At 40.8% G+C, this 25,757-nt stretch overlaps 1 protein-coding gene across 1 annotated transcript in view; it reads right to left on the bottom strand.

The window, feature by feature from the left end:
* The window catches only part of CEP152 (centrosomal protein 152), a 77,884-nt gene that overhangs the window by 4,580 nt on the left and 47,547 nt on the right, over window positions 1-25,757 (bottom strand). Inside the window, exons 13-25 of the mRNA XM_058665283.1 lie at window positions 24,714-24,836; window positions 24,017-24,126; window positions 23,099-23,227; window positions 22,862-22,997; window positions 19,153-19,434; window positions 16,795-16,926; window positions 11,694-12,341; window positions 9,032-9,170; window positions 6,030-6,154; window positions 5,847-5,853; window positions 5,421-5,588; window positions 1,458-1,554; window positions 870-973 (exon numbers count right to left, since the gene is read on the bottom strand). Of these exons, the coding sequence (XP_058521266.1) occupies window positions 870-973; window positions 1,458-1,554; window positions 5,421-5,588; window positions 5,847-5,853; window positions 6,030-6,154; window positions 9,032-9,170; window positions 11,694-12,341; window positions 16,795-16,926; window positions 19,153-19,434; window positions 22,862-22,997; window positions 23,099-23,227; window positions 24,017-24,126; window positions 24,714-24,836 (2,200 nt within the window). The remainder of the gene's footprint in view (window positions 1-869; window positions 974-1,457; window positions 1,555-5,420; window positions 5,589-5,846; window positions 5,854-6,029; window positions 6,155-9,031; window positions 9,171-11,693; window positions 12,342-16,794; window positions 16,927-19,152; window positions 19,435-22,861; window positions 22,998-23,098; window positions 23,228-24,016; window positions 24,127-24,713; window positions 24,837-25,757) is intronic.

Below are 25,757 nucleotides of genomic sequence, written 5' to 3'. Positions count from 1 at the left end.
TAGGTACTGGAGATCTTTCCTGCTTGTTAATAAAAATGAACACATTTTTAGAAAGTAAAAACATACTTCTTCCTATTCAAGTACTAGTTATTATATATTTTTTGTCTTTTGAGGGGTGTTATACATTTAATATGATTATTTTTGAGAGGTGGTTTATTGGGACACATCCCTTCTAGGAAAAACCAGCAAGTGCCACACACTGGGAAAGTACCAGAGAGGCTCTTGGGGCTCGCTGGCACCACCTGCTATCGACAAGGACTGACGCAAACGGCCAGCGCTAAGGAGTAAGTCACAGAGCAATTGCTAACCAGGGTGGTTTCTATCTTCCTTAAAAGTTTACCTGTAGAGAATAAGTAACTTAAACTCATGTGACATTTTCCTTCACTGAAAGTTGAGGTTAGTTTATAAAAAAGAAATGGGTTAATCAACAATTAAAAACACTGGGGGCAGACATCTGGCGAGTGGACCAGCTGCAGAGTGGATGCCCACAGCACATGTGAGGGGGCTTGGAGTCAAGGCTCAGCCCCACTCCCAACTCCGGCTTCCTGTCGGGCTCACTCTGGGACACACACTGATGTGGGCCTTGGCTTTGAGACTGAAGGCATTTGGGAGTGAACAAGCAGGTACCAGTTCTGTGTCCCTCAAATGCTTTTAAGCTTCAAAAAAACTTAATTCTACTTTCATGCACTCATGTCACTTCCAAAATATATTATAATTTGGACCAAATAATCCATTACTGCATAATGTATCACTGCTTTAAGATGAAAGAGTCGGGCAGTTTGTCAGTAATGTAGTTTGAAAAATTCCTGAAAAATACTAAGTCTTCATTCAAAGCCAATGTTAAAATCATGAGAATCTCAAGAACTCACGCTTGATTTTTTTTACAGCTTTTATGTACTGTCCACGGAGTTCTTCCAAGGCTTCAACATTGCACGGCGGGCAAGGATTTTCAACAGCCCCTTCTGACAAAGACCTACAAATGAACCAAAGCAAAAGAAGACTCTGTAAGACCTTGTTCAAAAAAAAAAAATGCATATCCATATGTTCGAGAGAAACAAAGATGAGTTAACAATCATTTACAAAGATGGTTACTGTAAGTATTTTAAATAGGCAAGGGGGAAAGTGGCCCGGAAATGGACCCAACTTTAAGAGTACAGATGCTTAATAGTAATACATCCATGTGATGAAAAAGTATGTATCAAAAAGCATATAATACTTAACATGGGAAAATGTTTAATATCAGATTAATAAAAGATTACAAAATCTTTTACAATAGTCCTAATTTCAAATACAGTGAGCATATGGCATGCATATGTAAGGTTCAGTGAAATGAAGCTAACAGTACCTGCTGGAGACAGGATTTGGGGATATTTTCTTTTGTATACCTTCTACTTAACCAAAGACATAGTTTCAAAAACATCATGATTGGTCTCTTCAAAATGTTCATAAAAGTCTACCTTGGTGGTGCTTTACACAGTGCTTGCATTTCTTGCAGCTTACTCTTCATGTCATTGTTTTCTTCTATTAATTCTTCAACGACTTTGTTGTTCTCTTCTGCAAGATGAAGTTGAGAGTGAAGTGGTCAGTCAGTTCTTTTTTTCCAGTCTTCCTTTCCTTAAGTGCACAACACAACCCAGTGCATAACCCCCGTCACTCTGTGCTATCAATTCCCTAAGAAGGTCTAGTCTGACCGTTCTGTGTTCTGTCTTTAGCACTCAGGAAGGATCGGCGGTCCACCTGCTTCCTGCTCAGGCTCACGTTGGTCTCCGATGTCCTCGTGTGCACGTTTCATTTTCCAGCTCGACGAGGCTCTGGCAGAAGCCAGGATTTCTAACTGCAGTTCTCCAGCGGATCCTGGCACTCACCCTGTGCTCACATAAACGCAGCTCTAGCTCTGCTTCTTACAACTTGGATCGACCATGGTAAATTTAACCTTGCTGAACTTAAGGTGTTTTTCACATGTAAAATGGGGACAGTATTACTCACCTTATATAAGACCTGTAAATACCAATGCGAACATGGCATCCCCTTAATATACTCCATAATTTAGGAAATGAAGTTACTTTCCCCCCCATTTTCAGTGAATGTTACCAAGAATGGAAAATGAAATTTAAGAAACAAAAATGTAACCACAACAGCAAGAATGTTATCACCTAGTGAGACTTATAAACAAAACACTAAATGATTTGCCTGGTACTGACCTCCATCATCAGCCTTGTAAAAATACCAACTTTCTTTGATTTATCGTGGTCTATAACTTTTAGAAAAGACTACATAGAACAATGGTTTTGTGATGGTGTATGGTGTTAAACGTTAACCACACCCAACCACCGTGTTTTTTTTTGAAAATTTCAAATTTTTTAAGTAGACTTTAAGAAGTTAATAAAAAAACAGGATTAGAAATTTTTAAATGCTAAACCTTCTCAACACAAGTTCAACAGTTAAGATATTTTTTTGTAAGCAACACCACCATTTTGCTCATCTCTGAAAAGCTGCAGGTCCTGGGAATTCATATCATTGCAACCCTTAACTTTGAAAAATAGGTGTATTTTAAAAATTTACTGGACAACAAAAAAACCACATCAGGAATAAGCTGGACCACTGATGACCGCCCATCATCTTACAAAAGTGCCCTTTTTAGGGAGCATTATCCCTGTAAATGTTCTTTTTTTAAAGTTGGTTTTTTTTTTTTTTTTTTAAGATTAATTTTTATTGGGAAGTCAACTGCAGAGAAAGAGGGCAAGATCCTCCATCCGCTGGTTCACTCCCCAAGTGGCTGCAATGGCCAGAGCTGAGCCGATCTGAAGCCAAGGCGCTTGTTGTGGCTCTCGCACATGGGTGCAGGGTCCCAAGGCTTTGTGCCATTGTCCACTGCTATGCCAGGCCACAAGCAGGGAGCTGGATGGGAAGTGGAGCAGCCAGGATATGAATTGGTGCCCACATGGAATCCCAGCACTTGCAAGGTAAACTTTTCTAAATGTATCAGTAATTTCACTCTATGTCCACTTAAGCTCCATCATAAGTCTGAGGTTTTTTTCTTGCTTCTAAGTTAACAGAATTCATGTCCTCAGAATGGCTCTTTCCAAACTGATCTTATTCTTCTCAGTGCTTTAAAATGGATCTCATTCAGATATGCAGGTTAGTGTGAACTTACTTTGGTGCAAAAAGGTTTTGAAATTCGGAGCTAACACTGTAGCACAGTGGGTTAAGTTGTTACTTGCAATACTGACACCCGATTTTGGAGTGTCAGTTCAAGCCCTGGCTGCTTCACTTCCAATCTTGGTACCTTGAATGGCACTGGAAGAAGGCCCAAATACGAGACCTGGATGGAGTTCCTTGCTTCTGGCTTAGCCTGGCCACTGTGGTCCTTGTGGGGTGAACAACTGGATGGGAAATCTCCCTCCACCTCTCTTGCTCTTTCCAACAGACAAATATTCAAAAACATTTTTTTGAAATCTATGCATAATTTTTTCATGTGCATCCCATTAACTTTTTTTTTGGAAAGTCAGTATACAGAGGAGTAAAGATGGAGAGGAAGATCGTCCACTGATTCACTCCTCAAGTGGCCGCAATGGCCAGAGCTGTACCAATAAGAAGGTGCAGGGGCCTGAAGCCTCTTCCAGGTCTCCCACGTGGGTGCAGGGTCCCAAGGCTTTGGGCCACCCTCAACTGCTTTCCCAGGCCACAAGCAGGGAACTGGATGGGAAGTGAGGCTACCAGGGTTAGAACCAGTGAACATATGGAATCCAGGAGTGTGAAAGGCAAGGACTTTAGCCACTAGGCTATTGCAGCAGGCCCTGAAAACAATTTTTTTTCAGACTTTTTCAATTTTTGTATTTAGTGCTATAATTGGGCAAATACTGTTAAGTCTTCTGTCGTGTTCCATAAACCTTTTGTCTCAAAGTCCTTAGCCTTTCTTGACATTAAATAATCACCCGTAACAGACTTAGTAAGCAGTAAGTGAGCAGATGTGGTAGCATGTGGCTTCCCTTAGCCATCAATATTTACTTACGTGCTATGAAATTAGCACGATGTTAATTGCAGGGCCAGGAGTTGATCCTTGAAATCTATATTCCAAAGGGGAGTACAGGTAAAAGAAAATTACGAAAATAATATATATTATGAAAGTGAAGAATATGCAACAAGAAGAGCTAACCAGGAAATGGAAAATTTTGGCGAAAGAATGAAAAAGTGGCTGAGACCAGAGATGAGGAAATCCACACTATGCTCTACTGAGAGTCTACAGGAGCTGACAGTACAACCACGCTAAGCTGTTCCTATTTTATACTGGGGACCACGAAGCCAGGGAACAACCGTAAACAAAATATCATGATCCAATTTATTTTTTAAAAATTGCCTCATGGAGAATGAGTTTCAGGGCTCAAACTGGAAAAGAAAGACTTGCGGGATGCCTGCCCTTGTCCAGGTAAGAGATGGAGATGAATATAGAAAAGAAGTGCACCTCTCACCTGCTCTTTTGGGGGGTATATAATTAGTAAACATTTACAGCATTGAGCACTTCACCAGATAATTACACACATGAGGAAGACAGATTCTTTATCCCTCAGAGAACCTACAATCTGAAGAGGGTATAGGCATGGAGCCAAACAACTAAGATATACAGACAGAGAAGGTTTTGAGGAAAATGTCTTAAGAGTCGAACTGAAAAAGATGGTGTTAAACCAAAAAGCCCGTGTTAGGAGACAGTGCAGGTCAGAGCGATAACACCATAGGAACAGTTCTGCAGTAAAACGTGACCTGTTCCGGAATCCACCACATGTCCCATGCACAGAGCACACCGGGCACCAAGCAGTGAAAGAGGGAGCAGCCTTTAAGGCCAAGAGCTTTCCCTCCCCTAAAGGCCGTGGGAGCTGGCAGAAGGGACCCCTCCGCAGGAGGCTGTCCCAACGGGGATGAGCACGTGGAGGAGGCCACACCAAACCTGCCTTCGCGTACGCACTTTGCCCTGCCTGCAAAGTGTTTTTCTCCCTGGCAAAGACTCCATTTCTCAAGAGGAAGGCAGTGAGCCCTAACTGCAAGTCCACACAGCATACTGCCAGTAGCACTCAACGTCACTTTATTAGTCTGTCTGCAGTTCCTGTCACAAAACTCAAGGTTTTTTGTTTGTTTGTTTTTTTAGGAAAGGAGCAGAGTACTTCACATCCATCAGAGCTGGAAACATTCATTCCAGCATCCCCAGTGCCTGACACATACTGGGCCCTTGCTATCTGTTCAATCAAGAAAAGATGGAAAGTATGCGACCTTTTAATCAGAGCTGAAATTTTCCTCTTTTGAGCTTAGCAGGAATAATTGTTAGTTAATCCCAAGAGAAACAGTGCAAGCATGAACTGTCACATTAGAACATTCGTGTCAACAAGGATAAGGTTCAAGGCAGTAGCGGTGCCACTGTCAATGCTAACCTCCAATGTTTTCCACTACAGCCTTGTGCTTCCTTTCTAAATGCTGAAGATGCCTACGGCATGTCTCCAGTTTTCTTTTCAGATCTTGACATTCCTGCTTTGCCTTTCCAAGTTCTTGAAAGCAGGGTCCACAGCACAGATCTTTAATTTCATGGCTCTTTTTCTTATCTGCAAAAATTAAACGATAGAAAGCTTTCACATCAGTTTAGATGGAGAGCTACCAAAAGCAAACCAGATAGTGACTCAAAACAGAAGGCTCTAGGATAACGGAAAAAGTAGGGTGCTTAAGACAGAAACCTAGGTTTAAATCCTATTCCCACCAGTTACAGGCTGTGGGACTAGCATACTGAACTTCTTCATATGTAAAATTGGATAGTGTCATCTACTTAAAACACTTCTATGAATCCTGTGTTCAGGTCATAGTACAGAACATCTAAAAGGAACCAGGGCTCCTCAAGAAGTGATTGCAGGCTCTGGGAAAGGAACAAAGAGGCAAAGATCTTGCCATGTCAGCAAATACTCAAATTCAGTCACAACAAGAACATATTTTGAACATATTTTGAGCATCACTAAACAACACAATGAACTCTAAATTATCAAGAGTCATACCAGTAATCCCGAATGATTTGACGGATGAGTAGGAAGGTTGGTAAATAGGCAAGACAGACAGGTAGATGGAGATTCCTGTTTATAACACGACACTGAGCACCCACCTGGTAACGAGGTAGGAAGGTCTAGAATTGGGAAAAAATACATTTTTGCAAACGCCATAGTAAAGAATGGATCAGGCAAGAATCACCAAACTTAACAGGAAAAGGATATTTGCATGGCCTTAAGTGTCTTCCTGTGGGTTGTTCATTCATCAGTATTTATATAGTGAACAAACTGGGAAACATTTTGGCCAAATATAAATTAGCAGTGTGCAGGCAAGAATCTACCCCTGAAGAAACAGACAAACCCCAATGATGAACATTGTTACAAAAAGATGCTGGGAATACTTCTCTCAAAAATGTAATTGTCACCTGCGACACAGAGGCTGTGCAAAGCTCCAGATTGAAACAGGCTAAAGACCTAACAACTCAATGTGACACTTGACCCCAGACTCACTCCTTCCTGCCCTGGAGGGAAGCAAATGGTGCCCAAGACAATATGGGGTCATTCAGCAAGTCTTATGTCAATCTACTGCTTGTGGCCTCATTTTTTCTATTTATTGTATTATGCCTATTCAAGACAATAATCCCCTTCTTAGAAAATGCCAAGCATTCAGGCACAAAAGGTCACAGCATGTCCCTCTCACATGTACAGGCACACAGAGGAACACCTACTGGGGTAAAGTGTTAATACAAAAGGCAATGTTACTGGGTTTTCTTGTTTTGTAACTGTTAAAGCTTAAGTCACCTCCAAATTTAAAAACATGATTCAAAACAGTTGCTGGATTCCAGGTGCTATGCAGGATACTTTTCATCACATACTAAACAACTACTGTTATCAAATTGTATAATCTGTGTAACTGGTCACTGTCATTTTATAAACTTTCACTACTGTCGCTGATACAATCAGCACAAGCTCAGAAGCCAGGTTCCCTAATGTGCATAGAAGGTGACTGGGCTAGCCAAATTAATCAGCTCTCTTGATTCCTGTTTCATTTAAATGGTACCCTTTGGGACAATGAAGCATCATTCATACCAAACACTCATTTTTCATTTAAGACACTTTTGTAAAAACAGCAACCATGCAAATACCCACTGACGAGAGAGCAGATAAATTCATTTTAGTATGTTTCTCTGTGAAATACTATGTGGCAGTGGAAATAGAGAAATAGAGCTATATGCATTAAACCAGACAAAGCTCTGCAGAAAGAACGCAAGTCACAAAAGACGTGAGTGGTAAAGACAACTTCTTAAACTAAGCATATTTAATTACTTGTTACCTTAGGCTGCAGGGAAGAATTGTAGTCCACAGCATCGCTGATGTTCTATTTCTTCGATGATAAAAGTTCCTGGCTGTTACACTCCCCTACGTTGCACATGCATCACATACATGCTTACATGTATCACACACATTCTTTTACGTATCAAGTGTTTCATAACTGATGTTGACATTACTCAAGAAGTATTAAAATTCCAGGGGGCATAGAGCCAGATAACAGTGGTTATTATCTGGTGGTGGGAGCGTGAAAGCCTTCATCACTTAATGTCTGTTTTGAATTGTTTCATTCTTTCTAGGAAACTTAAGGAGAAAAAAAACCTACAGAAATAAATCCTCTTTACAGTCCGACTTGTCCAAGTCTAATTCTTTCATATTTACAGGACTTCCTAAAGCCAGACAACCTTTAAAACTTATACTTTAGGGCCCGGCGGCGTGGCCTAGCAGCTAAAGTCCTTGCCTTCAACGCCCCGGGATCCCATATGGGCGCCGGTTCTAATCCCGGCAGCTCCACTTCCCATCCAGCTCCCTGCTTGTGGCCTGGGAAAGCAGTTGAGGACGGCCCAATGCATTGGGACCCTGCACCCACATGGGAGACCCGGAAGAATTTCCAGGTTCCTGGCATCGGATCGGCACACACCGGCCTGTTGCGGCTCACTTGGGGAGTGAATCATCGGACGGAAGATCTTCCTCTCTCTCTCCTCCTCTCTGTATATCTGACTTTGTAATAAAAATAAATAAGTCTTTAAAAAAAAAAAACTTATACTTTAATCTGTGAAGGCATAGAAATAAATGCCAGGCTGCTCCAAATACGACCAAAAACTGAAAAGATATACAGTAGTATTACCACCTGCTTAATAGACAATATTCTCAACCATCCAGAAGTAAGGATAAAGGGCTTGTGTAACTATGAACTAATAGGTGGTGATCAGCTAACATCCTGGTACCATGACCAACAGGATTAGACTTGTGTGACACCTAAGGTTATCGATTTAGGATGTATAATTTGCTCTGGCAATTGCTAGTTCTGCCAGATTGCAGTGAAAATTGTGAAGGGGCAGGCTGCAAGGGGATGACACCCTAAAGAAGGCTGGGAGCTAATCACAGAGGTTAGACCTTAGAAAACCCAAGAGGAAGCAATGGAAGCCCTTACTCCTCAGGCGATGTGGTACAGTACACAAATTCTTTTTCCTGATGACAAGCTTAGGACAAGTTAAACTCTTAATTCCTCCAAGATTTAAGTAGTACACACTGTGTACCATCCACTCTACCACATGTTAAGAGGAAGAAATTTAAGACATTGTTAGAAATTAAACAGTGCCTTTGACTATAAAAAAAAAGTCACAAATAAGTTAGAAAATTTCTACACCGCAGGCTGACTTTTACTTTTAAAATGGTTGAGATAGAAGCTTCAGGAATTTGAATGAAACATACTTATCTGGCAATTCTCTTATCAGCATCAATTGTACATGCAAGAAAAGCCATGAGAAGAATGTCCCAATTAAGCCCGACTTCAAAAACACAAAATCAAATTAGACACAGGACCCACACTAAGTGGGAGGAACAACACACATGAATGAGTTCATTCACAAAACCACTCACAGATTTGATTTCCTCCTCAAAGCCACCCTTGGGGATGGCCATTCCAGATGTTACAGAGAAGAGTAGGAACAAAACCTAGTTACCAGTTTCTGCTGCTGGTTCCACTTCTTGCCAGGGCAATGGCTGAGCACGGCGTCCACACATAGACATGGGAAGGGCTGCTGGGGCTCCTCTGCCAGTGCCATCCTTGGCAGCGTCTGTGGAGATTTTAGCCATGCTCCCCTGCAATGAATTATCTTCAAAGTTAATACCCAGGAAAAAAAGTCTTCATACAGATTTTTACCTAAAATGCTAAAATGCTAAGAGAAAAGAAAGACTTGCCTGGGCTGTATCACATAACTACTGTCTATACCATCAATCATTGTCCTATGACCATACAAAGGATCACTGGAATGTTCAGACAGCCTATACCATACAAAGGCATTTGAGCCATTTAATGGTTTACATGATTATACCGCAGGTATGGACAATGGGAAATCTGAATTGTTCTTCCAAATCTAGAGCACCCTCTAGAGTTGCAACAGGAACCAAGTTCATTAGCCACTGTAAAACAAGCTTTTGACTCCAACAAACTGAATATAACATACAAAATTGCTTTTACCATGGTTATTGAGTATTTCATATCCTTCTAAATACTTTAACAAACTGTCATTATATAAGAAAAAAAAAGGCCAGTTGAATTCCAGTGTGAAAAAACAGAAGCTGAGGCTTAGCCAAAGTAAACATGGAGCACAAGACTACTTCAGCACTAACACTGAATGTTTTTTCATGTTCTCATATTTGTTGCAGGCAATACGATTCCTAAATTCATTAGTAGTTTTTAAAGCAATATTTCTCAGACTTTAGACAAACAGTAAATCACAAATCCATAGTGTGATGTTGAGAAAGCACTTCTGCCTAATTACTATATCTTATCTGAAAGGCTGAGAAGCGACTGCCTATTAAAGATAAAATGAGGTTGATTCTAAACGTTTTAGTTCAGATTATGAAGAACTCATTCAACTGACTGTCAGGAAACCTACCTTGGATGGTCAACAAGGACAGGTCAGCAAAAGCAGAAAAAGGCAAAAGTTCTACCCAATCAAGAGGCCGTGGGGCTCAGGTCAACCGGAAGAACAAAAGCTGAATCCAAAGGCATCAATGTTTCCGGTCCCTACTCGAGACTGCAGAAAAGTCACCACGACAAAACAGCTAGGAATGTGGCAAACTTTTGGTCTGACTTTGTTAAAATGAAAAGACAGAACACATAACCTCAAATGCAAAATTTTGTACGCTCTATTAACATTTTGAGAGTTACTCATTTTTCATTAAACTATTTTCCATTCATTTTATCCTCTCCATTCTAATCTTCTGAGGATCTCCATTCTGATGAGCAGTTCTTCTTGTCTTTAATTTCTATCAGCAAGTCTACAGACAACACACTTAAGAAATTATACATCGTGGTTCTTCACATTTATGGAACCTGTATTATGAATTTATAATCACCACTTTACCCCAAGGCTCTCAGTTAGCTTAAAAACTGTAAGAGGGCAAATTTTATTTCCATAACAGATGCCAAATTAGGAATTTCATAAGGCATTTTCTCAGGGATAAAATCTGACCCACCCAACAGAAGCCGGCAAAGTCTGGAATCTCAGCTGGACTATATGATTGTACCTCAATAGACTCATGAGTCCCATTAAATCACCTAGATGATCTTAACACCACTTGCCTTTATCATAAGCCCTATAAAAGACAACATCTGCAATTGATCAGGTGTGGTGCTGTAGTATCTTGGTTTTTATGGCAGACCCCACCTTTTCAGAAAAACACACTTCAAAACATATAATTTTCCCACCACTTATCTTAAAACATGCCACAAATCATTTTTTAAATTTTAATTTCCCTAAAAGTTCAGATAAAGCATTAAGTACTATTTATGGGAAAGTGACCTTGCTTGGTCATTTTTACCTTGAAGACAACTACGCAGTACCATGAAATCAAAAATAAAAGCATGAACAGGGATGAACTGGGGTGGGATACCTTGTAATGTTACAATTCCATCTGGTTCACATGTACCACGCGGAAAGGCTATGCTGTCTTGAGCATATCCTGCCAAACCCCAGGGAACCAGGCCTGAGATGGACTCTAGACGAGCCAGTAAGTAAATGCCTGAAGCAATAAGGTAGGTCTCAAGTGTGAGACTAGAACTCAGGTTTGTCTTGGCTAGCTAATATCTCTTGCCAAACACTCGATTCTGACCCTGAAACTGAAGATATATTAACAGGCCTAAACCTATTTAACAACTCCTCTATCAAGAAAGTCTTTTAAACACTAGTATTTCTTTTCCCACTTCTAATTCCAAATGTTGAAAGTGGCTGATCAAAATATTTTGGATCTTTCAGGTATACTTGACTGAAAAATGTAGCAAGGCATTCTTTTTCACACAAACTAAAAGCTGGTCTTGGAGACCAACCTACCTTCTTCATTCTGCAGGCACCCAGAAAGTAACCAATGAAACTCAGATTCACAATTCTCAAGCCCTGGTGTGTTTTTCTAGAGGCTAAAAGCCATGCCTTGAAACTGTGGCACTTACAACATAAATGTTTTGTTTTTAGGAACATGCAGTCCTTTGGAATTTCTACAGGAATCTTTTAAACCACTGCCAAGTCCTCAATCTGTGAAGTGATACAATGAAGAAAGGTAAAAACATACCATGCGGAACCCCCACAGGCATCTGTGATGCTCCTTTTCCCAACAACATACCTTTTCCCACTCCAGGCTGGTATTGTCAACAAGGAGGGAAAATGTATCTTGAAACGCTCTCTGTATGCAGGCCTTCAGCTTTTCAAAATACTGCACAGACACCCATTTGGAGGAACAAACGGACATGATTTCTGTAAGCTGCTTGTCCTGGGAGCCGCTGACGTACTCCTGAGCACCCCGTAAGAGGAAGCCCAGCACAGTGAGGAGGTCCTCCTCGTACTGGTAGACTTCCAGTTGCATCCGCCGGGCTTCCTGCACGGTCCACTCTCTGCGACTCTGCGCCAGACATGCCTGTAGTTCTGTCTCCTTCTGCAGCAGCAGTTCAGCTTTCTGTCTGACAAAGTCTTCTTTGGCTGCTGCAAGGACCTCGGTAATTTTATTCCGATGATCATTTAGGAACTGTCGGTAATCCTGCTCATTTTGTTCTTGAAGTCTGTGGATTTCTTCTTGCTTTTCTTTATTCCATTCGCTCCGAGCCTTTGCCAGCTCAGCCCTGAGAACTACAGGGACTTCCTCGTTCTTTAACTCGAGCTCCTTTTGAAGAGAATGAATCTTTTCTTCCAGCTCCTTTCCGGGCAGTATATGGTTCTTCATATTTTCCAGCTCACTTTTCCAGTTCTCTTTAGCTTCGCAAACAGCGAGTGATATCTGAAGACCAGAATGGAATTTTTTATGATTCTCCCCATTAACAAAGAAAATAAGCTAAAGGAAATAGGGGAGTTGCAACCAAAGGCTGGCACTGTAGCATGCTGGGCTAAGCTGCTGCCTGTGGTGCTAGCATTCTACATGGGCACCCACTGGAGCCCTGGCTGCTCCTTATGAATAAGCAGCAGCAGATGGACCAATACTCGGGTCCTTGAAGCCACACGCACCATCCAGAAGCAGCTCCTGGCTCCTGCCTGGCCAGGCCTCAGCTGCTGCCGCCATTCGGGAAGTGGATGGAGGATCAATTGATCTCTTCCTGTAACTCTTTCAAACAAATCTTTGAAAAAGTTAAATGGAAACATGAATTTAAGTACAATATTCTGCAAAATGTATTTATGTTGAAGATCTTTTACCTTATTTTATGTCATCTTACAGTTTGTATATTATTTAGAAAACATTCATTCCTGATAGGGACCTAAAAGTAGAAATTGCCATGAAGGATCTTCCAGAAGTTCATGGAAATGCAAATTATAAAAAATAACAGTCCAAGGATTTCAAATTATTTTTATGCCAAAATATTTCAACTATTTTCCATGAACTTTTAGACATACTCATACAAAATTATATTAGCTAATTCCATAAAAATATTTTGTATTGGTTTCTTAAAATACATACATATATAAATACAAACAAAATAGAGTGCAAACTCTAAAAATTGTATTTTTTTTTACCTAAAACAAAGCCAGTCTCTTAAGGAAATCTTGCTGATACTCAGAAGTAACATGTTGGTAATCCCTTAATTTTGTGTCAGTTTAACGGGAGCACAGCTAAGTAAATGACAAGGCTCTAGTCATTTTCGTTCATCTAATTTTCAGAATAATGGGATGACCTGATCGTAGACTCTAACAGGCAAAGACTAAAACCAAACAGTGAAGGGAGAATCCTGAACTCTCACACTCGCCCTGCACAGATCAGACACAGCCTGCCACTGTGCCAATAGAACAGACTCGAGAGACAAACTGCTGCAGCTAGCTGAGCAGTGAGGGAGCTCCGGCCATTCCCTGGCTTCCCTACATCTCGACTGCATCTATAACACAGGCTGGTTACAATGCCAGTTAGGGTGTTTAACAGTCAATGGCATAGGAAACAAAAAAAGCATTTAGCCCAGAGACAGTGGAGGGTATGGATTCAACCAATATCACAAAGTTGTTAGAAATGGGCTTAGAAAAGCCAATCATCGTTAGCAGTTAGCATCTTCACTTACACAGGTAAGCAGACTGGATGATAACTTAGAGTCCCTCTTATATCTTCCCTGATTGAATTCAAAGTCACCAGGACACACAACTGTTGGCAACAGGACTGGCTCGCCCCAAAGGTAACTGCTATCAGTCAATGCTTCAACAAGTTCTCTTAAATCCATGCATGCAATCAAGCCCAGCTCCAGAAACACTCCAAACAATAATAATGCTGTATCTGCACTGTCATTCCCTAAACAATACAGTTTAACAAACTACTGAGATGGTGTTTATGTTTTATGAGGCAGATCGTGTAATCTGGGGATGTTTGAAGTATATGGGATGATGTGGATGGGTTATATGCAGGTACTGCACCATTCTATAGGAGAGACTTGAGCATCATTGGGTGTTTGTACATTCAGGAAGGTCCTTGGTCCAGTTCCCCTCAATTACCAAGGGGTAACTGTACACACTACCTACCTATGCTTAGGATAATGACAAGATTACTAAACTTCTAGTAGAGAAATCCATTGTCTAAGATGAACTTTACAAAGGAAATTACTACAAAATCTCTTTGCTAACAATAAAATCAGCAGTGATTTGAAAAGGCTTTAAAATTGTGTTTATGCAGCAAATAGGTCATGTTGCAATGAATGCCTAGAAATCCTTGCTAAGTGATTGGGGTGGAGGTGGGATTCGGCAGAACTGGATGACCTGCCCAGCCCTTACCAAAAAAAAAGCAGGCATCTTCTCATAGGAAGTCCTACAAGGAGATTTTGACATTGATCGTTTCAGTGCTTCCCAAGCTTTGCCATGTACCAGGCATCACCTAAGGGACAACCCTTAACGTACAGGCCACATCCCACACCAATCAGAACATACAGTCTGAGGGTGGAAGTCAAGTGACTGAGTTTTTAAAAGATCATTAAGTTGTTCCAGTGTGCCGCACAGACTGGGGAACCACTGAGTCACCCTGACCTCTTTTGAACTGTAAAAACTGGCTTTACATTACCATGGATCTTCACAGATGACTCTCATCCTAACAGAACCCCCAGCACTGCAAGAAACTTCTCTTTGCCTGGCTCCTCCATGGACTGCAGCAAAGGATACTGGTAACATTACACTCAGTGGCTGATAATAATAGTGTCCACCCAGGTGGGCTCTGAAATCCAGTCGGATCACCTGACTGGTTGATAGAAAGGTACATTGCCAGGGCTCATGCCAAACCCACCAGATTGCTGCCTCAAGGAGTCCAGCCCAGGAACATAAGCTTTGACGAACTCTGGAGGTTATTCTGCCTGCCTGCTGAGGTGCCATTGCTACATCCACTTCTAGCTGTGCTCTCTGTGGTCTTAATGGCAGATCTAGTGACCTGCTTTAGTTGTATATCCTACCCGAAGCTGTCATACTACTTGACTTCTGGGGTGAGACCCATACTCACCACTGCATTGTTCATTTCTCTCAAATTTCCTCTCGAAATATTTCAGACAGGCCGAAAAGTATGGAGGACAGGGCCCGGCAGCATGGCCTAGCAACTAAAGTCCTCGCCTTGAACGCCCCCGGATCCCATATGGGCGCTGGTTCTAATCCCGGCAGCTCCACTTCCCATCCAGCTCCCTGCTTGTGGCCTGGGAAAGCAGTTGAGGACGGCCCAAAGCTTTGGGACCCGGCACCCGCGTGGGAGACCTGGAAGAGGTTCCTGGTTCCCGGCTTCGGATCGGCACACACCGGCCCGTTGCGGCTCACTTGAGGAGTGTAACATCACATCGGACGGAAGATCTTCCTCTCTGTCTCTCCTCCTGTCTGTGTATCCGGCTTTCCAATAATAATAAAATCTTTTAAAAAAAAAAAGTATGGAGGATAATGTAGTGAACACCCGTGTACTTCTATCTATCTTAAAAATATATCCCAATAGATTTTTATGTTGCATTATTTCCTAAGTAACCTCTGAAGTTAGATGAAGAATACAAGATAGGGGTCACTTGCAGTTACTGCTATACATCACCTGTCTTTCCAAAAAAGAATTTTTTAAGTTCTATTTTTTTGAAAGGTCAAGCTACAAAGAAAGGAAGAGAAACAAATCTTCCATCCGCTGGGATTCTCTTCCCAAATGGCCACAATGGCCAAAGCTAGGCTGGTCTGAAGTTACCCTGCTTTTGGCCCTTCTACATGGGTACAAGGGGCCTATCAACTTGGACCACCTTTTGCTGCTTTCTCAGGCACATTAACAGGGAGCTGGATCAGAAGTGGAACAGCTGGGACTCAAACGAGCACCTACAAGGTATGCCAACATGCAGGTGGAGGCTTAACCTACCATGTTATGGCACCAGCCCTGGTAGTCCATGCTTGATGCTGCAATCTAGTGTAATTATGTTAAAATGACTTATATATGTCGGGCCCGGCGGCGTGGTCTAGTGGCTAAAAGTCCTTGTCCTGAACGCCCCGGGATCCCATATGGGCGCCGGTTCCTATCCCGGCAACCCCACTTCCCATCCAGCTCCCTGCTTGTGGCCTGGGAAAGCAGTCGAGGACGGCTCAAAGCTTTGGGTTTCTGCACCCATGTGGGAGACCTAGAAGAGGTTCCAGGTTCCTGGCTTCGGGTTGGCGCAGCACCGGCCCTTGTGGTCACGTGGGGAGTGAATCATCGGACGGAAGATCTTCCTCTCTGTCTCTCCTCCTCTATATATATATCCGCCTTTCCAATAAAAATAATAAATCTTTAAAAAAAGATGACATATATGTGGCATAAAATGGCACCTTGAGTATAATAGCTAAATATTGTCAACTGGGGAACATGATATCTCTGAAAAGGGCAGTTGGCGATTTACCAGACAATATATTACAAGACTACTGTCACCACACACAAAAAGTCTTCAAGCTTGTGAAGGGATACTATATAGCTAATACTAAGCAGATAAACCCTCTATCTCAATGTTATACTACATTATACTCAATATTAAGTAATACTCGGTGTTAACTACAGAGTAAAAGAGAAGAAATTTAGCTCCTAAGTCTTAAGTTATCGTAATGACCCAGATTTTAATGGCTAGCATACATTGTCTCTCTACACAACTTGAGAGTGGTGCACACAGGCCACCTGAAAGGTCCTGAGCCGGTGCTTCATGTGCACTGTCCTTAACCCTTCAGCTCCAGGAGCAGGTCGGGAGCAAAGAGGCCAAGCAAGAGACCTGCAACAGGTGGGTGCGTTCTAAAGCTCATACCCGCTTGGCCACGGCGACTTCTTGTTGCTCCTCCCACTTCTTCTGCTCTGCTCTGACACGTGTTTTATACTCCGCAAGCTCAGGCAGCTCTTCCAGCCACCGATTACGAGCATTTTGCACAGCTGTTTCCACCTGTAACATATCAAAAGAGATGAGGTGGGATTATAAAATTCCTAAAAGACCCCATTATCAAACAGCAGCTATGATGACATGTGTTTCTTAACAGTATATTTCACCACACAACAGTCACACTAACTTCAAACTCCCTCCCTCATCCCGAACAGCAGATGCTAACTTTCTTTTCTCTACTCCCAATAGTGTCCAACTTACTGCCGCAACTCAACAGGGAAAATCGGTCTGGTGAAAAGCTTCGTACAAAGCATTGGCTGACTTTCCCAACAAAATCCTACTTATTTGGCGTGGGCGGGGAACACAGGGAAGGCCAGCCACAGGGCCTTGGGTCCCTGGTGCTGTCCAATCAGTACCCCTATCACCTCCTCACACCCCCACAAACCCCAACCATTAGAGTTAAGAGCCTTATACCTAGCAAACAATAGGATGAGGGCCATGCTGCAATGCGGGCAAAAACTTAAGACAAAGAACTATAAAGCGACCTAGAGGTAAATCTGTCAACAGTGATCAGAAAATCATTTCTTAATTTTTCCTTATTTTAAAATATGCAGAGTCACACCTACACATAATCCATACATACACACTAAAGTAGATCTGACATAGGAAGCTGTATTCCTTGCCAAAGTGCTAAAACGTATCTCCATGTAAACTCCTGGGAGCTAAAACTGTGGGGGAAAGAAAAAGCTCCCTTAGGAATTTATACTCCTGAAAAGGTTACTGTGAAACCCTTCCTATCGTATTATGCTAGTTGTTTTGCTGTTTAAGATCTGTAATGCATGAACACCAAAGTAGTGCTTTCAAACAAATCTCTTTACGGAATAGTTTCTTAATTATGTTCAAAACTTTCGGTAAACATTTCAGATAACTTTTAACTGGCTGATACCCTTACATATACACGTACCCTTACATATACATGCCTGTTTCAACACCTGAAGGATGCCCAACGAAATCACATAGAATAATGTAACAAGTGAGTACAATTTAGTCCCCAAGTGATGGATATATTTTTTGTAATCTTACTTCTGACAGTATCTGGTTTACAGGTTTCTAACAAACATAGAACAGATAGATGTATAAGGTCTGGGGTCTCCTCCAGAGACCCTGCCAGGCTGTGAGGTGAAAACTCTTTCCGCTATATTAAGGTACTGTTTGCCTTCTTGTGCTGCTGTCTCATGTGGAAAGAGCACAGAATGAGAGGCCGTCGGGGGATGACACCATTGTTCCGACAGCCAAGGAGCTGTGTGTGTATTTTTTTTTAAGATTTTTTTTTTTTAATTTCCTTGAAAATCAGAGTTACAGAGAGATAAAGAAGTCTTCCATCTGCTGGTTCACTCTCCAGATGGCTGCAAGGGCTGCAGATGGGCCGGTTTGAGGCTGGAGCCAAGAGCTTCCTTGGGTCTCCCATGTGAGTGCAGGGACCCACCGCCTTAGGGCATCCTCGCTGCTTTCCCAGGTCAGACTGGTACCCACCTGAGATTGCAGGCAGAGGACTAGCCCTGCTACGGCCATGACACTGGCCCTGGGTACTCTTTTTTAAAACTCTCAAAATCATTTTCTTATAGGGTGAACAGATACAAGCCACCCCCCAAATAATGAATAAATAAATAATAATTAGTTTTTTGAGAGTCCTCAGAAGTCTTGAAACCAAGACATTTGAGAATCACTGTAACTGTAACTGGTAGTAACTCATCTTGATGCTGCTAACATGGGCTGTCCTTTTCTCAGTGGGAGGCTTGTTTCAAAGTACATTGCCTCAGCCAAGTTAGTCCAGTGAGCACTTCAAAAGGCAATGGCACCACTTTGTGACAGCTGTCGGAAATCACAGACCTGCCTCCATACTCCACCCTGCATCCAACTGATATATATATACACACACACAGTTATATGTCTTACTTGCTTAAATTTAGTTATCTATAACTACTACCGTGGGACAGTTTCTGTAAGTTTAGATTTCTAGTTAAACTGCACTCCATTCACATGTGAAACTGCCATCATATTAACCTCAGGCACCTTAATACAGACTGCTCTCAGAGGAACAAGAGTCACACACTGAAAGAATACGCAGAAACACTGGAAGATTCGAGTCCTGCAGTTAAAGAAAAAAAACCCACAAAGAACATACTGAGTCTCCTCATTTATCAAAGCAGAGAAATCACAATTCAACAGCAGCATTTTGCCAGTTTCCATTAATACTGATAATTTCACTGTAATAAACCTGTCGATTACCTGTTTGGCAATATTTTCACAATATTTGAGTTCCAATTCAATCTCAAGTTTCTTCAACGCCCCCTTGATGGCTATTTCTTTCTCGTGTTCTAAGTCTTGCTGGATCTTTTGCTTCTGTTCTTCTATCATGCCTGCCATCTCCTTCTTGGAAATCACATCAAGGGTGGCTCCGTGGTCGGTCTGGCTCCCACACTCGGAGGTCCTCTTTTTCAGGGCCTTTATAGTTTGATCCAGCTTACTCTGCCACTCCTTTTCAAGCTGTTGGATGAGTTTTTGTTTGATCTGTTTTCAGAAGAAAAATCATGTGAAAAAAAAAATTCGAGGAAGTCAAAACTGGAATTAATAGCTAGTTAAAAAAGCAACCACAGCTGTGTTTGAAAACATCTCAACGTGATTGTAAGTATGAGGCTTAAAGCTCTAGTCAATGAAAATACAGTCTTCAGGCTAGCTTGAAAGTTATACTTTGATCTTAACTGTGTAACAGGGAAAAAAAAAACACATGGAATATTTTATTGTGGTGTGCGTAAGGTCAGACTACCTTGCACTGATATTGCCACTGCAAAGACAGCATCGAAAAACTTCTGATAGTAGTAACTATTTTGCCATCACCACCATGCTTTCCAAAAACTGGCCACTAAAGTAAACCTAATGAATGAACTGAAAAACAAACAACTGAAAGAACTAGTTTGATTCATTTGAACACATCAGTATTTTACTGGCAATGTTAAATATTATGGTGTAGACTGCACTCAAAAGAGGCACCGCTGGAAGAACATCTTAATGATTTTTCCACTTTTACTCATGGGGTAGACATGAACACAATCAATCAGGCAAAACCATGGAAAGTAAAATTTGCTTTTCTTGATTGTTTCCCCATCTCCTGTGTATCCAGGGTTCTAAAAATATTTCCCTGATTATTTGGTCCTTAACTTTCTAGGAAACTACTACCTCACTTCCCAATCTCATTTGCCATTTAGGGGACAGAAACGATCAGCTTTATGCCTGTGACTTCCTTCTTATTCATGATATGAATCCTTATTTGTTAACCATAGATACTAATCTGAATTATCAGAATCATTTTATAACATGAAATTGGATCGTGGCTTTAGAGAAACAGCATTGTGCCCAGAAAACTGTTACATCCTAAATTGGGGTGAAGAGTTAAGAAGGGGCAAAGTTAAAAACTACATCTGGTGTGGTAAACTGCCAAAGCCTAACTCCGAAAGGCAGACTGGATTAGGTAGGGTTTTGGCAATGAAAAGTTTTACATCTTGTTCAGAAAAAAAATTGTCTTCTGTAACTCATACTGCATTTTTAAGACATGGTGTCCGGAAAGGAATTTAACCCACACCTTTTTCTGTTCCTTATCCTGGTATGCTCTGGCTAACTCCACTTCTTTTTCAACCCACTGTCTGATACTAGTTTCTTGTTTTTCAACCACGTTCTCTTTTCCACTATAAGGGTCCATTGGTACTTTTCTTCAAGTTTCAACTGCAGTTGGCTTATACATTCTTCTCTTTATTCCAATAGCTGTCTCTTTGAACAAAACTCAAACATCTTTGTAAACACTAATCATCTCCAAGTTACAAACATTTCAACTGGTTGTGCATGGCTTAGATGGCCAAAACAGAAACAAAACCTCTAAGGACTTACTTGGCTTGGGTTGCAGCATTAAGCTTCAACATGTACAGGAATAACATAACAAGAGGAGTGCAAATCATTGCTTTCTCTTCAAGGTCATGGGCTTTCCTGATTACTACTCAATCCGAAGGGTCCTATGACTCATTTTCTTTCTTTGGATGAGCCAAGTAAACATGTAAGGAAAGTTCTATGCACCAATAGCTAGAATAGAGCCCCTACTCTGTAGGACTCAACAAGCCTTTTAGCAAAATGGCACCTAAGACATGTGAATGTACACCTTTTGAACGTACAGCAGTATCCTAAATTCTACATTTAGACTGTTTCCTTCCTAAAATTCAGCAGCAGGGAAGGGCCATCTGAGCTGCAGAGAAGGCCGCCTCCCTCTGAAGTCCCCCTATTTGCTCAGAAGCTTAAGATTTCTGTGTTCTATACATAGGAAACATTTTCTAGGCAAACAAATCAGTATATCTGCCCACTTGTCAAGGATATAAAAAAAAAAACCTTGATAATGTTTGCTATCTATAAATGTTTCACTTCTAACAAAGGCTTACATAAATTTGTAACAGATAGCTAGTTTCCAGATAAAGAAATTAAACTTCAAATGCTTTAGATATACTGATTCTTTAAGTGAGAATGAAAGCAACTTCAAATTAATGGCACAAATGTTTGAGGAGGATACAACTGTTCTGCGTGCTGATGAGGCTGTGCATGTTGAAAACCGTATGGGACGACACAACCCATGTGGGCAGAAGGGCCAATTTTACTGCATGAGGATTTGAAATTTTTAAGGAACATTTCACCTTGAAGGTTTTTCTTTGTGATGCGCCAAAGGACAGTTTTAAGTTTCCTTCCTGTGCTGTGCACAAACCTTTGAGAGCCAAGATTTCAGTTGGTAGCAGCTAGTAATTGCAAGCGACCTCTTATATGAGATTCAACTTAACAGGCAAATTCATTCTTTGAAATCCATGAAAAATATATTCCTGAAAAGAATGACCTCTTTGAGAAAACTGTTCTGATGTTCTTGCCAAACTATATATTTTTCTGAAAAAAAAAAAAATCATACTAGAGATCTTCTCCCTAATTTTTAAAACATTACTGAAAGCTAAGTCTTCAATTTTTAGGTAATTTAAGATTCCTTTAAAGTTTTTGACATTCAGCAGTAACTAAAACAACTCCTTTTAGAAGTTCTTTTTCCACCAAATTACACATTTGCAGGAACTTTTTTCATATTAATCTATTCAAAAATAATCAAAATATTAAATGAACTCCTCACCTGCTCATTACTATTCATAAAGTCTGTGGTAGCAAGTTTGCTTTACTGTAACTTATTACAAAAACTTCTATATAGGATATTGCTTCAAGCCTTCAAAAATATTTTTTTTCATGACACAGATTTATAAGCATAAGGGATCAACCCTGCCTCTCCAAAGATGTTTTTCTAATCTCAGAGCAGGTGGCTTCCAAACCGTGGTGTGCCACCTGGTCCGAAGTGTAAGGGATAGTCAGACTGGTGACTTGGGGTGGCAGCCAGCCAGCCCAAGTGCAGGCACAGTATTCTACTCGTGGGGACTTGCCAAGGACAACTCAGAAACATCAGGTGGAAGAGGCAGAGTCTGCCTTAGCCCCAGCAGCCTCACTGTGGAAGTTGCACCAACACTCTGACCTTCCCCTTCAAGAGACATGGATAAAATGACACTGAGGTACTGAGAGGAACAGGAGTTACAGGATCTGGCCTCTAGGGAATACTGCGTGCAGTGCCCACAGGACCAAGGGAGGGTGGAACAAACAAATGAGAAGTGATTATCTTTAAGTTCCAGACTGCTTCATGTTTTTTTTTTTTCTTTTGCCCTCTAGTATCAATATGTAAAGAAAAAAATTATTTATATATCACTCTGCTTAAGGTGCTGTTAATCACTTCAATGTTCACTCTATTTGTGAGTTATTTGAGGGTAAAGTAGCCAAAATGAAACTTCTTCCCCATTCTGTTCCCCTTAGTACAAATCTAAGGGGCAGTGCCAAGGCTGGCACTCGCGCAGTGATGGAGACGTGACACCCCCTGACACGCTACCTTCTTCTCTTGGGCCTCTTGCTCCTTTTCAAAGGTCTTCCTGAGGGTCACTTCTAGATGATCCTTCTCTCTGCACACTTCTAGGTAACATTCCTGCACGGCAGCCATCTCCTTATGGATCTTGTCTAAGTCAGACCTTGGAAAACACAAAACCAGTCAGTCAATGTGGAGCACCGTTTTCGTCCAAGAGGCTGACAGTCTCCAGCCTCCGGGGCGGCTGCACTCTCCTCCTCTCACCTCAGTTGCGAGTGTTTCCCTTCATAAACCTCAAACAGCTGCTGCTTCTCCAAGGCGTGCTTCGCCAGGAGGCTCTCACGGATCTGGGCTTTCATGGCTTCATGGTGCTGCTGGTACGTCCTCTCACACCTAGAAGCAGAGAGAGCGGAACCTAAGGCAAAGCCGGGATTACCACAAGCACCAAAATGAAGTGGCCATCCTGCCTTCCTTCCCAACCTCCCCCCTGGTGTTACAACAGAGGCCAGAAGGCTTTGCTTCAACTCCAAGTGGTAATAACTAATCTACAACCAATGATCTCATGAGAACCTTCAAAGATTTTTCTCCAATGTTTCTACAGAAAAAAAAAATAGAAAATTGGATGTGCAAATGCCCCCATCCATCAAGCACAGAGATTAATCCATGTTGAAGACTTGTGTTTATAAAAGACTAATGAGAAATAATTGAGGGCATGGTTCCAAAATTCCAAGTCCTTCATATTAAACACAAGCCCTAGCGGTACCCAACTCACACGTAAGTTATGCTCCAAAGGTCTGTTTCCAAGCTCGTGACTTGGTATTTGGAAGACATACTCCCCTTCTCACAAGTTTTTTTTTAACGTTTATAAAGAATAGTTTGTTTCCCAGACTAGTCTTTAAAAAGTAAACACTGAGCCATACAATATTTTAGTGAACTGTAGTTACAACAGTGCTAAAGAACCAGGGCCACTGTATAACACTGTTTCTATGGATGAGGTGTTCCAAATTCTAATTTGAGAAATCAAAGACTCATCTGTGATAATCCAAACTCTCAACAGGGAAAGTTCACATCTTTTTTTTTTTTTTTTTTTTTTTTTTAGGGCAGGCAGGTGGTGTCCCTCAGGAGCAGGGATCAGATTATCCCTTAGATAAATCAGGGCTCAGGCATCCATATACTCCTAACCTGTCCACAGCCTCTTGTTTATCACGGTCAAAATCTTGTACCATCTGCCTCATTTGATTGCATAAATCCTGATTTGTAGTTCTCAATTTGTCCTCAGCTTCTTTAAGTTCCTAGAAACAAAAAGAGTAAACCATTTAAAAGAAATAGACATAATTTTCACTGATTGGTTTAATTTTTTTTTTTAAACATTCTGTGCTTGAATTCCACCCTATAATATCATTTGACATAGTATCATTTTAATGATTCTGAAAAGGAAAGATTTTCAGACCTGGATAACAGCATAATCTCATTTTTCTAGCAAGTAATTTTCTTACAGAAGTAAAAGTTAAATTTTTATATTTTAATGCACATAAAAAATTAACCAAAGATGTATTAGCTGGTAAAACATGTGTCAGATTTCAGGATCATCAAAAATTTTTAAGTGAAGTTTTGCTATTTGGTGAAGGGATGACAAACAAGGGAAAAACACCTGCTTGGCCATGCTTCTATACAGAAAAGAAAACTGGAATTACACTAATGTATCCTCCAGTGGAAAGCGACCCAACAAAAGGCAACAGTGGCTACCACATTCACTGGCCATGAACATACCTGTCTGCTGACTTGCACTGGCTCAGTATCACTGAAAAGTCCACTGTATCCTTTGTATTTAATGAATCTGTGCAAACTCTCACAAGATGTAGAAAAAATATATAATCACCTGATTTTGTTGTTGTAAAACTTGGATTTCATTTTTAAGTTGCAAAACATCATCTCTGACGGTCTTATCACATGTAGAGGGTTCACACCATAACTGAGGAGTTGGTTTTTCATCTGTGTTAGTCTGAATGTTAACAAGAAGTGAAAAGTTTTCCAGGGCCTTAAGACATTCAAGTATGCATTTAAAAATGTCATACTTACAAAAATTTTCAGAAAACAGTACAAATAATTTCTATTTATTTTCCATTTACCTTTCCCAAGTATACCCCAAACAATACTAGGGAATTAACATGAATATAATACTACCAACAAATCTATAGTTCTTCTGCAAATGTATTTAAATGTTCTCTAATGTCCTTTTCCTGGACTAAGATTCTTAAACCCATGATTCCATAGGATATTAACATATCATATTTCTTAGGTCTCCTCCAATCTAAGATCCTCAATCTTTGTCTTAAGCCACTGACATTTTCTAAAAACACTAACCAATTATTTGAGTTTTTCTGATCCTTCTTTACTAAATTGAGGTCACACAACTTTGGAATCAATGTCAAAAAGTGATGTGCGCTCTTTACAGGAAACACAGGAGCCCAATGGGTCTCATCGTTAGTAATAATCAATTGATGAAAGTTGTGTCTTGCTGGCATCTCCATTAACTTTTTAATACCTAAAACAAGTTCTCTTTTGAAAAGATCAATGAAAGCTATGCAAATACTGATTTTTCACCATAACCACTAAACTGAGCACTCAATTTCTCTGTTTATTTACACCTATAGTAACTCATGGATATATTTTATTCACTAGTTTTATAGGTATATTTTTTATAAGACTCATGATACAGACTTAGTAATTTATAAATTATTTTTCAATAATTTAAATCAAAGACTGCCTAAGTCTGTCTTTACCTCCAATGACAATGATTATCTTTAATTACTGTATTTCATGTAGAAAGGGCACCTGGTAGTTGCTTTCCTTTGCATTTCTTGTACTACCATCACAAAGAAATCATTTATAGACCTTCATTCTTTGTTTTCTCATCATCTCA

The sequence above is a fragment of the Ochotona princeps genome, chromosome 6, assembly GCF_030435755.1.
Source record: "Ochotona princeps isolate mOchPri1 chromosome 6, mOchPri1.hap1, whole genome shotgun sequence".
Classification (NCBI taxonomy): Eukaryota; Metazoa; Chordata; class Mammalia; order Lagomorpha; family Ochotonidae; genus Ochotona; species Ochotona princeps.
The sequence above is the reverse complement of the archived record's forward strand: the minus strand, read 5'-3'. Positions and strand labels throughout refer to the sequence as shown.